Below are 17,748 nucleotides of genomic sequence, written 5' to 3' on the forward strand. Positions count from 1 at the left end.
CATTTACATTTATTATCTTGATTTGGAGTTGATATTTGGACCAATATACTTTAAAGTTTATTATAAATTACATTCATTGTCTTTTAAACTTGGTCCAATAAAATAAACCTAAGCAAAATTAAAATTAAAAAGAAATTAAAAAGTTAAGCAAAGACCCAGAGGAACAGCTTGCACAGGACCAGTGAGCTGGAGTCCCAGAGGAACAGCTTGCACAGGACCAGTGAGCTGGAGTCCCAGAGGAACAGCTTGCACAGGACCAGTGAGCTGGAGTCCCAGAGGAACAGCTTGCACAGGACCAGTGAGCTGGAGTCCCAGAGGAACAGCTTGCACAGGACCAGTGAGCTGGAGTCCCAGAGGAACAGTTTGCACAGGACCAGCATTGGTACTTTTGCTCTGCATGCAAAAGTTCCCCCAGTTAGCAGGGAAATATTAGCAGTTATTTTACCTGTTTCACAGCCCTGGCAGTGCCTGTAGTATAAAGTGTGACCTATGCATTGCTATTGGGTGAGTGGCATTAAAGCATATCTAGTATACTGCTTTTTTCTGTAGAGCAGCATTACATGCATATTGTTCTTTAAGGTACTGCCCTGTCACACATTAGCAAATAATTCCATTTTCAGTTTGCTGGTGATCCTTCAGGATTTTGCACCAACAGTTATTCAGACTCTCTGTGTACAACATTTTAATTTGCTGTTACTTGTACACTTGCCCTGTAAAGCTTGACACAAATGAGTTCATTAGCACAATGTGTCATTTACCCTGCATATACAGTAGAACTATGACTACTCTTTCTGATTAATCTTTCATTGATCCACTGTACCATCCTTATGATGCAAAACTATCTCTTATGAATTTTAGATCTGAATTAAATTAGCCAGGCCTCACGTAATCATGACTAAATAATTATGCAAGTCACAAACAAGATGTCAAATTAACAATCAAGATCATTTTTTAGGTTCAAGCGCATCCATACTAAATTAATCTACTCTCAATGTACAAATAAAAAAATATGCAAAAAGCCTAATTTCTAAACTTAATGAAATGCAATGATCAATGCGTTTCAGTCCATGCACCAGATCAGGACAAACAAGATTGCAAATTGAACTTCGCTTGGGTAGAATATGACTTGCAGGAAAGCTCTATTTAATGAGAAACCTGCTTTATGAAGCCTTCGTATTAATGGGCAGACAGAGGGGAAGGCAATCATTGCAAACAGAACAGACACAAAGTGCAGCGAACTTTCTAATCAACAGAATCAGGTTTGGACAACAACAAATAAAGACAGCTCAGAAAGATGCATGTGGTCCTTCAGGATAGATTGTGAAAACAGAAAGATGTTATAATACACATATTCCATACATTTTGGTAATCATCAACCACAAAGCATGCAACATGCAGACACAGCTTTGTGTCACTTTCATTAGCATGCACAATTCTTCCTAGTTTCACTTCACAAAATATTGGTGGTAAATGCTTTGAGGAGATCCTTTGAGTCTGTTCTTCGAGGTTGTCAATACATTATGGGTGCTGTGTAATGGCTCAGCCAAAACCCTGTCCTCACTGCTTTATAGCAGGTCCCAAAGTACAGGTGAAGAGACCTTTTTTCTTTCCCCGATATTGTTATCAACCACTTCATAGAGTACTATATACAATGGAACAGTGGGTAAGGGTTTAGATATTCACAGTCACTCTTGGATTTCCTCTAAATATCACATGCCGGGACTTGACAGAAAGCTGCTATGGTATACCTTGATCAGATACAGACAGTACTGCTGTAGTGTAGTTCTACCTGATTCTACAGAACAGCAGTTCACTAGCATTGCCTTGTGTGTGGAGGACCGGAACAGGGTCTGTATACAGCCTACAAAGCAAATCATAATTCTACATTAAACATGGAGACACAGTGGATATTAACACACGTGTGCGCACACACACACACACACTATGCTCATGCGCATTTAAACAGTTCTCCGATTGGCTTGTACAGATGACATGATTTATAACTACATCTATCACGATTCTCTTTCTATAGCTCCGACACGGTCTCTGCCTTCTTATTCAAACCTAATTCTAAGGCTTTGTTTTTGTGGCATGTAGATCAGATACAAATGTACTAAAAAACAAAAATTAAAAAAAAAAGTTGAGGACTTCACTTAAAAAAATAAAATAATAATAATAATAATAATAATAATAATAATAATAAATCATCTTCAAAAGACGTGCTAGCCAATGCTTCGAAATCAATTTCCTTAGATGCTATTATCTCTCGCAGGTGGTGGACATCCATCCCTGTCTGTCACATTTCTATTTTTTACAGCTACCTAGAGATCCGCTACTCTAATCGTGATGGAACGTGGTCAGGGCATTCTTTATGACAGGCTACAGAGAGAAGCCATGCATGTACAGTGAATGCTGACCATGGTGAAATAGTTCTTTATGCTAAATGATAGCTCTAGTTTTAACTTTACAGATACAACATGTAGGTTACTGACATGTGTTTCAAGCAAACACATATTTCATGGCTTCTATTACCTCTATTGGTGCTTTGCTTTTAAAAAATTACATTCACTACATTCACAAAAATGAAAGTAATTAAAGAAAAAAAAGGATTGTAATGTGCTGGGTTCCAACCCTTGCTGCATAGACGCAACAGAAAACACGTGGGTCAGCTGGCTAAGGAAATGAGAAGTGGCCACACAACTGCTTCCACACTGGGTAAAGTGAACTGTAGTAACACTGAGCTCCCAGCAGGTGGTACTATGATTCCTAGCTTGCTTTGGGAAGTGTAGAAGTATCTGGCACTTGAATTCATTAAGTAGCTCCTGTTTTACTTCCACGCTAAAGCTGCTGTCCCTTTTCAAACTTATTCTTAAAGCGGATACCAGTTATTTAAATACATATTCAGTTTAAAAACCCTCTCCTTTGTCCTGTACTTATCGTGCAAGTAAGTTTCAAACTTCTGGCTTCAAAACCTAAACCCTCTACACATGAATCTTTCCTTTGGAATAAGCAGCAGTAATTTACAATAAAACATATCAGTGAAATAGTGGGGGAAAAAATTAAATCAGTCTGGTTTTCCATAAAGAAAAAAGCAAAGAAATAAACAATAATAATAATCTAATCAATAATAAATAGTGACGCCGTGTTTCAACGCATGCCGATCTGGTGACGGACTCTCAAATACACAATCGCTGTGAGCGCCAGCACTCCCGTTACAGCCAGGACTCCGAGCAGCGGGATGGGCGGCTCGGCCCAACCCCTAGACCCCTTCGGACCGTTCATCTGAGCGGAGTGCTGCGGAAACAAAACACACAGACAGTCAGCGCCCGCGCTCTGACAAGGACCGCACAGGGAAATCACACAGAGGGTCATCAGAATGGCTGGATTTTCATTAGAAAATTGGCCTTTTATTTCCTGGTATCTCATTGACTAGTACCCTTGGCTGGGGGGGTATATTAACTTTCAATAGATGACCAGAAAACAAAAAGTACCGACATAATGGCCTTTTCACCTGGACAGATATCCTTGAGCCACCTACTCGTCAGTGACCTCTTACAGTTTCCCATTTTCTAAGCACATTAAGACCCTCCAGGATGGGTGGTATTGGGCAATACCAGACCTTCAGGGGCTATAAGGCCCTCCACCAGGGGTGTTGGGCCTCATTACGCCCTTCAACAGTCCAGTATTGCCCAATACTGCCCTGGAGAGTCTATCTGCTATCTGTCCAGTACAAGAAGGGGTCTTTTCACGTGTCTGTTGTTATTTTTACATTTATATTTTTCTTTTGTTGGAGTATTATTCACTGATGGTGAAAACAGAATGTCTTTAAAAGAAGGACATAAAAAACTAAATATTCTACAATTTCGCATTTAATAATAATAAATAAAAAATAGTGGACCACCATCACAAAGGGCTTTATAAGATACGAGTTTAAGGTGTGAACCATGCAACTTTGGACTGTGAAATGCAGTGAACACACAATTTTCTAACGATATAAAAAATACAGTCCTAGTCATCACCCCTAATGTCAATTACAAATTAATTATTTTTAGTTGGAGAGTACGTATGTTACATTAAATTACATTTTATAAACATTTAAACTTAAGAATTAAACACATTAAGTCACTTTATTGTGGTGTAAATACTTGTAACCAATCAGAAAAGCAATCAAGAGAAGCTCTCCAGTGGATGCACTGCAACGTTATTGTGAGTGACACTACACATGTACAATGAGTATCCTGAAAAGACTTCAAATGTAATACACAAGCTTACACTGTACACTTCTTACTATGCAAACCATACAGCTGACCTCTACATCTGAAATGCGTACCTCTGACAATGGTAACAGTCAATTGTAAATGTTTAGCACTTGGAAAATGTTTCAGTTCTCAACTATTAACCACCTTGTGGGAAAACCTTTGGCCATGATACCCCCAGCATTGACATAAATAAGGTTATTAAAATGGGCTGCTTGAGTTCCACAGCTCTTCTTTGGCAGGCACACTGTCCTGGAACCCTTGCCTTTATCACATCTGCATCATCACCCACAGAAGAGGGGATCCAGAATCTGCGCCAGGGAAGCTGGAATGCCCTGTGGCTAAACTTTATCAAAGACGACATTGGTGCTAATTCAGGCCCGTGAAGCTTTAGGATAGCTATACTATGTCATTTTAGTATCTTTATTTATTTTACTAGGAATCCATTGAGATCAAAAACCTAATTTATGAAGGTGTACTGGCAAGACCTCAAAACATACAGACAGTAGTTTCAGATAAATGAATAAAACACACTTCAAACAATTACACCCCAGAATACAAATACACATAAAACAGTTAACTGGAGGGAAGACTGGTACAGTGATCTCAGTATTTGAACTCTGACGCATTCAGAATGGTTGAAGACATCATTACAATGTACATGAGTTGTACATGTTTTAAATAAATGATAAATACTTCATCTTGCGCAGTTTTGGCAGCTTTCCTTTGCTGTTCAATCCCCCAAACAACTTGACATCACTACCACAATAAGAGACGCCTGACATGCGGATTCCAATTTCAGACAGGGTCAGCTGTACTTCAGTGCAAAAGAACTGACAGGCAAATCGATCAAACCCATCATGAGAATTGATATTGGTGCATTTGCTTAATATGCAGTGTTGTGCAGAGAACAAAGGTTAAACTGCAGGGTAGGAAGTAGTGTGCCAGTTGATCCTTTTCACTTTTAATTCTCTACGTGGTTTGTTTTGAAGTCACTTTACCAAACAAGAAACAAACCACTACAGTCTAAGGCATCTCGGAAATAGCTCCTGCTACATTGTGCTATATTTAGAAAATGTCCATTCAGCTCAATCTCTTCAGCACAGTGATAATGTTGCAGGTGCTACTACAGCAGTTACTGTAACAATCTTTCCACCTCTTTGAAAGCTTTGCACTGGAAACAAAGATTGCAGCATGTTCCACAGTAATTTTCTAATCATTTTGAACCGAGTGCCAGCTCTGCACTGTGACTTGTTACATCAGGTACCTGCCCAGGGTGAATCATGAGAATGGGGTGTTTGCTGTCAATGAAGAAATCATTTCAATTCAATATTTATAATCTCCTGTTCTTGCAGGGAGAGAATAAGTCTTGGTGATGAGCTGAATGGACGAGAGGGGTGGGTTCAAAATACAATCTAGTCTAGCTGGCACAGAGTAATCTGGATTAGAAAAACACATTGGTACTTAAGGAGTGGAAACTGTTTGGATTAATCAGAACAGCCACCAATTTTTGGTGAAGAAAAGCTGAATCCAGCACAGTTCACAGTTGCACAGATTAACATAAAAAAACTGGTGAGCATGTTTCAGAGTGCCAGTGCATACTGCTGCCTGTTTCACCACAGTCACAGAATACTGCAACAGGCACAAATGAACACAGTTAACCCTGACCAGTGCAACATTAATACAAATGTAACCTGCAGTAAAAGACACAAGTGAAAACACCCACAATCTTGATTCACTGTATGTACATGAAAAAAAGGACACAAGCACGGCTGGATGAACCCAAAGACATAATCCATAAAATGACCCCAGATTATTGGGATGTGCTACAGAATATCCAATAGTGTCATCACTATCGGATAGTCACTTCTCAAAATACATGCACAGATCTGTGTGACATACTTTCATTGTATCCACTTTGCAGTGGATAGGTGGCAGGGAACATTAAGAAAGAAGAAAACTGTGGATAATAAGAAATAAGGAAATGCATCTGGAAAGCCTTGGTTTGTGATTGTGAAGTCGAAGTGTTACCCCACTGGGATAAACCACCGCTGAACTTTACAGTACCAACCTCCAATAAATAACTGATGCAATCCAAGTGAATTTCCTGGTGCTGTAAAATGATCAAATCAACCCCAAGTCTTAACAGAGTGATTACCAAGGCTTTCAGATACAGTGCTCCCCTTTATAAAGAGGTCCTTTCTACTGTGCAGCAGGCTATACAGCAGCATGGTCATGGCTCTCATTATCCACACAGTGCCATCCCACTAGCACTATTATTCAAATTCTATAAGGCAGAATTCAAACAGCAGTCTTATAACCATGGCTACAGCATTATAAAGGGAAGTTCTTCCAATACTACAGCATTATAAAGGGAAGCTCTACCAATACTATAGTGTTATTTAAAGGGGAGGTCTGTACCAATACTGCAGTGTTATAAAGGGGAGCTTTGCAAAAATACTGCAGTGTTAAAAAGGGGGAGGGGGGGGGGGGGGGGTTGCACATTTCCTTTTTTGTTCCAGTCTCCTCTGGTCCCGAAGTGGGATACCCACCCCCTGCAGCACCCGGAGCCTCACATCCTCTCCGGCCGTTCTGAAGAGCTCCACAGCCTCTTGGTGGGACAGGTTCTGCAGCTCACACCCATTGATCTGCAGACAGGGAGGAACGCTGTTACACAGACAAGCAGCTGCCACTGTACAGGGGATCATTCAATACCTGATGCACGCTGCCTAAATGATTTGTGACTGTCCTGTTTGGAAAACGTAGTCAGGAATGAAGTAAATGGCATTTTAATAGTATGTAGTGTAGATAGGATATAAGACCCTTTGCATACCAGCTTATTAAACACAGCAGGCACCTTTTGAAAAGGTAACTAAAAAGTTAAGACTGACAGGAAAACCTGGAATGGCTCAAAGTGCTAGTCTTAAATAATTTTTCTATAGACTTTTGCAACATGGACCAAACTGGGCTTAATTGACCAGGAAATATTGCGGGTCTACCATTATACATGTCTTGAACTTGCATTCTCCAGTATTGTTTGGTGTTCTGAGCTTAGCCCCCTGTTGATATTAGTTTACATCACATCAAGAAGTGCAGTCTCTGCATGACAGAGGCGCAGGACTGGCAGGTGGTGTTCAGGTCAGGATTGAGGTTTGCTTGCTTGCAGAGCTTTGAGGGGAAGCTCTCCAATTGCCATTGTCCCTCAACTTTCAAATATTTATAATACAAAAAAAAAATATTTTAACATTACTCACACATACTTTTATAATTATTTGTATTAGTATTATTCTGAACTTAGTATTTATAAAAGTTGAGTGATACTGCACTCGCTACTTGTGGTGCCTGTCAGTCCTCGCTCACTAGCAGCTTATTCCAATTTCTAAATGAATAAGTTCACTAATGAAAACAATGTTCTAATATTTCCAGCACTCCTCTCCACGTGCACCGTGCTCACCGCCAGGATCCGGTCCCCCTCCTGCAGCCGCCCGTCCAGCGCTGCCGCCCCCTGCTCCTTGATTTTGGCGACGTAGATGCCGCCGTCGTTGGAGATGTACTGCTGGTCTCTCCCCCCGACAATGTTGAACCCCATGCCTGAGGACACAAGCACGCACACTTGGATCAGAAGTTTATTTATTTATGTTTTCTGATACATTATTTTTAAAAAGTGTAATCAATAAACCCTATTTGAAATTCACATTTTTGAACGTCGTCTCAAATGCTGCAAAGCAATTACTGCTCAGGAGAATTGATCATCAGTAGCTGTCCCCTAGTACTGCCAAACCAATCACCTCTTATCTCTCTGCAAACCTACTGTATACCACAGGTCAGCAAAACAAAGAGCCGAGGTTGTCTTAACTACTGGTGCTCTCCAGGGAACCGAGGTAAGACAGGCAACTCCCACTCACACTGCACTCCAACATGTGAACCTCACTCACACTCACTGCAACATGTGAACCCCACTCACACCGCACTCCAACATGTGAACCCCACTCACACTCACTCCAACCAGCTGTGCCCTAGTTATGTCACTGGGGAGCCACAAGCTGGGTTTAATTTTTATGACAATTCTGGTGCACCTCACTCCGAGTTCAATCTATTAAAAACATGGTCTTTGCAACAGATGCCTTTCTTTTTTTGCTCTCCTGGTTTTCAAAGGCACAGAATCCCTTGACTGAATTCTATTCTTTTAATTAATTGCACACCACCTATTATTTATAAATATATTCCAAAGACATTAGATTTAAAGATAAATACATGTGTGGTTATCATGGCATCAAAAGCCTATAAATACCTCCAATACTTTCCCTTGACAAAGGTATGTTAAATATACTGAAAAGCTCAAGTTGGCTCTTTGAGCAAAAACACACACACACAGTAGCAAACTGAGTTCCCGCAGGCAGGCGCCTCACACAGGCAGATGGCGGGCGCGAACCCGGGACCTCTTGCAGTAAAGCACAGTGCCAATACCGCTGCACAAAAGAGCCGGCTCCTTTGCAAGAAGTGTATATCGGGCTTATGTCTTTGTATGTGATTACGCCACCTACCAGCTGCCTTTCCCCATGCATGCTACATTAGATACACACACGTCACGATACAATGCGTATCACGATACTTATGAAAAACTAATCTTTGCTTGACAGACTTGAAAATATTTCAGATCTATACACAGATTAATTTGGAAATCAATTATATGTATTTACCACTTACATCCAACTGATTTCCGTATAGCATTTGTTTAAGTATAAAGACAAAGCTGTATGTCAGCCACAGTTATCTGGGATATCAGATTTAACTTAACTAACCAAATCTCCTTACCACATTTCTGAGAAAGGAAAAAATACTAAGCAATGTGTTTGATAACTATTAGAAGTACAAAGTTTGTCCAGGTGTTTCTTTAGGTAAATCTAAACTAAAGTCTTCAGCATTAAGTTGTGATGTTAATTTTTTAAAATGTACATCAGCATTTTTGATTGCATCGTACTTAACTTTAACGCAATAGATTATTTTATTATTTTATATATATTTTATTTTATATTTTATATATTTTTATTTATATTTTATCACTAAGTATTTGTTTTAAGGTTAAGGTTGAGTATATAATTTTATTTTGTATACTATTCTGTGCTGTTTTTAAATGGGGTTAAAAATAATTTAAATTATTAGATTTAAATGAATGATAACGTGTATTAAATAAATGGTTTTCATCAGGATTAACACATTTCTTTAAAGAAAGTAACATATTCAACCAAATCAAAGTTTAAGGATCATTCAACAAAATAAAAACATTATTAGGATGCACTGAAAGGTGAACAAATATAAAATAAAACTCGGAAGAAGTGTAAAAATGTGATATGCTTTGTCATCTATAATAAATAGCTTTACAGGAAACTAGAGATGCACCGAATCCAACTTTTTAGGATCTGGCCGAATACTTAATCCATCTCAAAAGATTCATCCGAATACCGAACTGAATACCGAATCCTACAAAACTTGAAAATATTATCAAGAAAATGTAATGAAAAGCATAGGCACTAGGGATGTGCACAACCTATAGCAGCAGTTATTTTGGTAAATAGTATTTTTATTATCAAATTGAAATATATCCCCAAATAAGATTTTAGTTTGAAACACAATTTACCGCTAGCCGATGCCACAACAGAAACATCAAAATACAGAACAGTGTACTGCTATATGTTTGCATTTAAAAGGAGAGCAACATCTTTGTACTAAGCCACTATTTTTTAAAATCTGAGGTTTCAACTTATCACCTGACCTAGAAGCTTTTATGAAAAAATGGCCGCAAGTGACCTGAATCTCCCTGCAAAATAAAACCCACGTTGATTTAAATGCATCTGTGTGTGTAACACATATCAAATACACTACAAAACAGTTTACAAATGATTTTAATAAAACACTGCAGTTCCCAAATGGTTCAACTTATATTTGCATTACAATAACTTAAAATATTATTTCCTAAAGCATAAGCTATTGTTCAACAACGTTCTGAACATCTGAAAGTTGTAAAGTTAGAAAAAAAAAAAACTATTGTGCATCAATTTTTATTTAACTCAGGAGTAACTCGGTATGATTTCAAGAACACGTTTTACAGACAGAGCAACAAACCACAGACAGTTTGTCGTTACTATATTACAGGTTTTACTGCATAATTTTACTCCATGAAATGTACATTTGCTTTAAAAAAATAAGTGGTTCTGCATTTGCAGGTGAAAGTCTGCAGCAACTGTGTGAGCAAATGTCCTTAGCAGTACTGAAAAGTTTCTCACTTGGGACAGATTCTGTATAGACGGGACGGAATGCATTTAAATAAAAAGGGAACCAATCTACTTGGAGAAAAGATCCTCGAGCAGGTTCAGAAGCATTTAAACTAGAAAGGAAGGGGGGGAAAGCAACAAAAAAACAATATGGGGCAGAATAACGGACAAAAATTCAAAGGGTATAATAATAGAAGCATGCTATAGACTGCCAGATTCAGACGGCAAGCAAAACAATCTGTTATACAATGACATTAGAAATGCGTGTAGCAAAGGAGAAGCCATACTAATGGGGGATTTCAACTTCCCCCATATAAAATGGGAAAACCCGGTGGAGACCATTACAGACGAAATTGAAATGGTGGAAATGACAAATGACTGCTTCCTGACACAATTTTTCAAGACACCGACTAGACGGGAGGCATGCCTTGATTTAGTCTTTTCAAATAACGAAGACAGAATAACTAAAACAGAGGTCAGAGAACCACTGGCAAACTCAGACCACAACATGGTCTCATTTGAAGTGCTTTTTAAAACTCCAAAAGTAATGACTAAAGCTAAGGTTTACAATTTTAGAAAAGCAAACTATGAAGTTATGAAACAGAGACTAACAGAACTAGATTGGAATAAAATAGAGAAAACATCTACAGAAAAAGGATGGTTCTTCAAAAACGTAGTATTAGAGGCACAAAACAATTACATCCCTACAGTAGACAAATCTAAATGTAAAACTAAATTGCCAAAATGGTTTAATAGATCAATTTAAAAAAATATTCAGCGAAAAAAGGCGCTTTACAGAACGTTAAAAAGGGACCAAAAACAAAGTACACAAAAAGAGAAAACAGAACTGCAAACGCAAGTCAAAAAGGAAGTTAGAAAGGCCAAGACAGAAATAGAAATGAACATTGTAAGGGGGTTAAAACCAATTCCAAAATGTTTTTCCAATACTACAACAAGAGAACATTCAAAGAGGAGGTTAAATGTCTAAGAGATAAAAAGGGTAAAATCATAGACGAAGAAAAAAAAATAGCAAATATATTAAATGACTACTTTTCACAAGTTTTTACAAAAAGGAGGATATGGACAGCATGCCCCACATGTCAACCTGTTTCTATCCAGTTTTAAATAACTTTAGCATAACCAAGGCAGAAGTGTTAAAGTGACTAGGAGCTCTTAAAATAAACAACTCCCCTAGGCCTGATTAGATCCTCCCAATAGTACTCAAAGAAATGAAAGAAGTTATTTACAAACCACTAACCAAGATCATGCAACAGTCTCCTGACAAATGGGTTGTACCGACAGACTGGAAAATTGCAAACGTAATAACGATCCACAAAAAGGGAAACAAAACTGAACCAGGTAACTACTTACTAATAAGCCTGCCTTCTGTTATATGCAAACTTATGGAAACTATAATAAGATCCAAAATGGAAAATTACCTATATGGTAACAGTATTCTGGGAGACAGTCAACATGGTTTTAGGAAAGGGAGATCGTGTCCAACTAACCTGCTCGATTTTTTTGAGGATGCAACATCGATAATGGATAATTGCAAAGCATATGACATGGTTTATTTAGATTTCCAGAAAGCTTTTGACAAAGTTTCGCATAAAAGATTAATTCTCAAACTGAACGCAGCAGGGATTAAAGGAAACGCATGTACATGGATTAAGGAGTGGTTAACATGTAGAAAACAAAGTACTGATTAGCGGAGAAACCTCAGAGAGTGAGGTAACCAGTGGAGTACCACAGGGATCAGTATTAGGTCATCTGCTATTCCTAATCTACATTAATGATTTAGATTCTGGTATAGTAAGCAAACTTGTTGAATTTGCAGACGACACAAAAATAGGAGGAGTGGCAAACACTGTTGCAGCAGCAAAGGTCATTCAAAATGATCTAGACAAGATTCAGAACTGGGCAGACACATGGCAAATGACATTTAATAGAGAAAAGTTTAAGGTACTGCACGCAGGAAATAAAAATGTGCATTATAAATATCATATGTGAGATACTGAAATTGGAGAAGGAATCTATGAAAAAGACCTAGGAGTTTTTGTTGACTCAGAAATGTCTTCATCTAGACAATGTGGGGAAGCTATAAAAAAGGCCAACAAGATGCTCGGATACATTGTGAAAAGTGTTGAATTTAAATCAAGGGAAGTAATGTTACAATGTAACAGTAACTGTACAATGCATTAGTCAGACCTCATCTTGAATATTGTGTTCAGTTCTGGTCACCTCGCTATAAAAAAGATATTGCTGCTCTAGAAAGAGTGGAAAGAAGAGCGACCAGAATTATTCTGGGTTTAAAAGGCATGTCATATGCAGACAGGCTAAAAGAATTGAATCTATTCAGTCTTGAACAAAGAAGACTATGCGGCAACCTAATTCAAGCATTCAAGATTCTAAAAGGTATTGACAAAGGTATGTCGACCCAAGGGACTTTTTCGACCTGAAAAAAAGAAACAAGGACCAGGGGTCACAAATGGAGATTAGACAAAGGGGCAATCAGAACAGAAAATAGGATGCACTTTTTTTACACAGAGAATCGTGAGGGTCTGGAATCAACTCCCCAGTAATGTTGTTGAAGTTGACACCATGGGATCCTTCAAGAAGCTGCTTGATGAGATTCTGGGATCAAGAAGCTACTAACAACCAAACGAGCAAGATGGGCCGAATGGCCTCCTCTCATTTGTAAACTTTCTTATGTTCTTATGAGGGCAGAGATATACCTGTGGTAAGCGATACCTGTTTGCCTTCCACCACTAAACTGGATCCTCTGTTCAAGAAATGAGAGGTTCAAGATAAAAGGTGTTTATCTCTGTCTCAGCAGCATTTGTAGCTGTGTGTGTACTTTCCCCATAGCAAAATAATTAATCCCAAGTGTTCCATGTCCCAGTACAGTGTCTTTTGTTGGAAGCTCCCTGTTGAACAACTGCAGCTGTTGACTCATTTGTTGACTCAGCAGAACAACAAGCTACAGCATCTTAAACAAGTAACTTTGCCTGACATCGTTGTGCATCACTTGACCAAAAGTTAACTTTATATCTGGGATAGAGGCTGGTAGCAACAATTAACAAACTATTTTCTTCAACTGGCTCATCAATACCCAAGCTTTCATTTGCTTAACTCCATGGTCTGCTACTTTAGTTTGAATGTTGCGTTTCAACATTGCCACTGCTGGGAGGATAGTTGAAATGCATGCATCTGCTGCACTGATTTCTCTGGTTAACTCTTCAAATAGTTTGAGAAGTCCCACAACACTCGCCATAAGAGTCCAATGTTGTGCATGTACCGTATATGCTGCATGTCATCTGTCTCAGAGACACAGAGATTTACCGCACGTTCTGTTCCAACAGACGCTGGAACATAAAATAGGTAGAATTCCACCTTTTTGTTACATCCTGAATTAACTGAATTAGTTGGTAGACCCAACTCAGTTATAGCTTATGAAACCTTCCATTTGCGCTAGAAGAGTGCTTGAAGTGACCCACAATTTTCCTGGACACTGCTATCATGTCAGAAACGCCACACTGTATGAAAAGGCTGTCATTTATGCACAGCTGGAGTGTGTGTGCAAAGCATCCCACACTAGAAAGTCCAGCATCAGACATTGCTTTGCACATGTTAGCTGCATTGTCACGTAAAACATGTCCATTATGTTCAGTAACAAATCTGCTATGTGTCTAGCTGTGTGCTTGCATTAAAAGCTTTGCATTGTAAAACTACACTTCTGCGATTGTAATTATTATCAAACCAGTGTGAAGTGAAACTCATGTAAGACTGAGTAGCATACTCAGATGTCCATGTATCACACGTAAAGGCTAATGCAGTCGATTTCTCAACAAAGTCTCCAATTTGCTTCATCATACATTACCTCATACTTTATCATACATGTCAGGTATAATTTTATCAGTAAAAAAACAACAAGATGGAATTCTGTACCTTGGTTCAAGCAGTTGTAGCAGTTCTGTGAAACCAACACCATCGATGACTGAGTAAGGCTGCATGTCTACTGCCATCATCTTTCCAATAGCTATGTGGCTCTTTAGAGCGTGAGGTTTGTCCGATGTCCAATGCTGTTTTTGCGCTGCAAAGTCCAGCAATGTTATCTGAATAATGTTGTTTCCTTTCTGATGAGATTTCTGTGGTATTCCCACAGCAATGGAATTGTCCTCTCTGCTATCGACCATTTTAGGACCAGCAGAACAGATGTTCTACTCCACAGAATGTTTCAAATGCAGGTGTTTTAACAACAGTGATGTTGTATACTGTTTTGCTTCCTTGCCACTGCATTGGATAAAGTACATGTTGCTTTACTGAAATCAACAGTATGCAGATCACTCTTGAAATCAGGACTTGCTGTAAGAATACCTCTGTTAAGAAAGGGGAACAAGACTAAAAGGCACAAAATATGCACAAGAACACAAAAATTGGACTATGGAACAATGGTCAAAGGTGCTTTGGACTGTTGATGGATAGACAACGACACCTGTGCCTTCTGCCAGTTCTGTTGCCAATTCAACACTTGTCAAGTATTGCTCATCCTTAGTAGACAGCTTTTTGGGTCTTCCAGTTCTGGGTTTGTCAATTCCAGATGATGTTTCTCTTTACTTGTTGATTATGCTTTGGATACCACACCTTGAAAAATGGAGTGATGCAAGCTATTTCACTCAATGTTTTTCCTTCTTTATGCAAGTCAAGGTTGTCATAATAGTAGAAAACACTAATGGAGGCTTTGAGTAAATTGCTGATGCTCACATCCATCAGAGTAGAAAAATGCAACATATATATATATATCCCTCAACTCTAGCCCCAAACTTTGGAAATACACTACTTGATTTTACAATTACAGGACTAAGTTGAATTCCTTGCTAATACAATACCTTTGTTTCACTTGCAAATGCAAAAATCTAGATTACTACATTTAACGACAAATAGCTGACATCACAGCAGTCACTCGATTGAAACCACACCCTCGTCACTTCCCTGGGTCCCTTCCTCCGATGGGAGCAGACGAGTGAAACAGAAAGGGAGATTCGGAATACGCAACACGGGGCAGTGCAAACGTAGGCAGTTCCGAAGTACAGGCAGCTCGAGATTATGCACTTCAGGAGTTGCAATTATGAAATCCTTCCACGTTGCACAACTAAACTTTGCGTTTGTAACACGCTGTCACTGCAATACATGCACACATTCTTATGGCATTAGCACTTCACCACGAGTCTGAAGATGGCTTTTTATTCGCCTGTTTCTTATTCAGACTGATTTGCTCCAAATAATGATTGACTTTGTATTTAAGGGTTTAAGTCACGTTGGGCTGCTAATTTCTCGGTGGATATTTATAGAGGGGCAGCGCCTCAACAATATTCATTTCTGTTTTGCTCAGCCCAACACTGATTTCAGGGTCAAAACTGATGGCACACATGCCAATGTATGTATTATAATTTATTTATTAATTAGCCGCCCAACATTATTTAACCTCTTACAGATCAAAGCTTGAATAAGAAAAATTCGAATAAGAAGCCAACTTCAGCCTCGTCAGTTCACCTGTATTGTTCAGTGATTCGGGAGCCAGTACTTTGCCCCGGGAAAGCAGTAAAGCCAACTACCTGGGAATAAAGTACATATACACAGCTATTTTTTTTTTTTTTTTTTTTTTTTTGTTCAAGCTTATTAACTGCAAAGTTATTTTAAGGGATATAGCCAAGCTACAATAAATAACCTAGTTTCAACGTTAAACAAAAATTCAACGCAACTTCACAATTCAACATTCAGCCCAGAGGCTGGTAATACATCCACAACACACAACACTTTTTTTTTTTTTTTTTTTTTTTTTTTTTTTTTTTTTTTTCCCCCCTAATAAACCTGCTGTGTAAGAACAGCAAATAGCAGTACTATATAATAAAGAGTCAAGTAAGTGGAACAGCTTTCAAGCCACAGGCCCGAGCCTGCGCTCTTCATCTCATAGTCTCCCGAGTTTCGGGGCAATACATAAATCCCACAGCCGCCGAGAAACTTCTACCCTTCCTTACCGGATTGTCCCCTTTTCAGACAGATCTCCACCTCAGGGGTAGCATTGTGCATTCTGCCGTTCATATCGGCTGGAAAATCAACACAGTCCATATGATAATATATATATATATATATATATATATATATATTGAATTTCTGTTTTATTTTTATCAGCAAACTCTGCCGCTGAAGGTGATTTTAAAGATTATCATTCATGGAACCCTCGCTTCGCGTAGGTTGCTGGGAGATTAAGTATTCACTGCGGAGACGGAACTACAGCTCCCGTAGTAAATAGAAAATGAAAGTTCCCTTTCAATTCGAAGATGGCCACCAAAACATCGTTATGGGATATACTCCAGCCTATTGGTAAGTGTTATTGAGCTCTTTCTATCAAAGCTGCCGATAGGCCCTCTCCCCTCGATGACCCCCCTCGGTCCCGCCTACCGAGGGTACATAACCGTCAGGCAGGAGAGACTCACCCTCATTTCACTGCTCAAGATTGGTACGGTAAGATCTCTCTGTGTCGCATTGAGTCCTTTTTTTTTCTAAAAAGCACTGCCTAAGCAACTGATAGTTTCCCTGCACTTCGTGCTGAAAACCAGCCTTCTCCGCTTTTCCCAGAATCAGTAGTTTTAAATTCGTAGCCTTTTTATTCTATTTCTGATTATCAGCACCTGCTCGCTCCGCCTGTCAGGCTGCTTCTCTCTGTCTGTCCGTAAGGTAAGTATTATTGTTAAGAATTGTTGCATGCACACAGTGCTCGGTGCATGTGGTGAGCACGGTACTCGGTGCACGCGGTACTAGGTGTGCATTAGACCCAGTGCTGCACGGTACTCTGCGCACGGTGCACTCAGTGAGCACAGTGTTTGGCCAGTGCTTCAGACCTAGCGCAACAGTGCCTCACTGCCTCTGCCTGTAGACGGTGCTCCACTCCACTGTCTGCCCCGGTCGTGTGACTTCGCATAGTCCAGGCTAGACACCCCTGTCCAGCCACTATGCTGTGGTACTCTTTTTCTGTGCAACAGCCTGCATCGCTTTGCGATTGCAGTCTGCTTAAACCTTACAGCGCTTGCAGTTTTGTGTTCCCTTTCAAGTCTAAAATAACCGTCAAGGTATGGGATATTGCCGTCAGGCAGTAGGATTGGCTGAACTTTATAGCAAAGCTGCCGATAGGCCTCCGCGCGAGCTGACGTGTAAGCATG

At 39.3% G+C, this 17,748-nt stretch overlaps 1 protein-coding gene across 2 annotated transcripts; it reads right to left on the reverse strand.

The window, feature by feature from the left end:
• Positions 1 to 1,092: 1,092 nt before the first annotated feature.
• On the reverse strand, positions 1,093 to 16,845 carry LOC121329958 (synaptojanin-2-binding protein-like). 2 transcript variants are annotated; one of them, XM_041276084.1, is made up of 4 exons: positions 16,567 to 16,845; positions 7,711 to 7,847; positions 6,809 to 6,904; positions 1,093 to 3,294 (listed from the first exon to the last, which is right to left on the reverse strand). In XM_041276084.1, exons 1-4 carry the CDS (start codon positions 16,655 to 16,657, stop codon positions 3,148 to 3,150), a joined length of 471 nt encoding a protein of 156 aa, XP_041132018.1. In that variant the 5' UTR covers positions 16,658 to 16,845; the 3' UTR covers positions 1,093 to 3,147. The 2 variants fall into 2 exon arrangements, with proteins under 2 accessions (XP_041132018.1, XP_041132019.1); XM_041276085.1 differs by lacking the exon at positions 16,567 to 16,845 and adding an exon at positions 14,477 to 14,913.
• Positions 16,846 to 17,748: the final 903 nt, after the last annotated feature.

The sequence above is a fragment of the Polyodon spathula genome, chromosome 17 (genome assembly GCF_017654505.1).
Source record: "Polyodon spathula isolate WHYD16114869_AA chromosome 17, ASM1765450v1, whole genome shotgun sequence".
Taxonomy (NCBI): Eukaryota; Metazoa; Chordata; class Actinopteri; order Acipenseriformes; family Polyodontidae; genus Polyodon; species Polyodon spathula.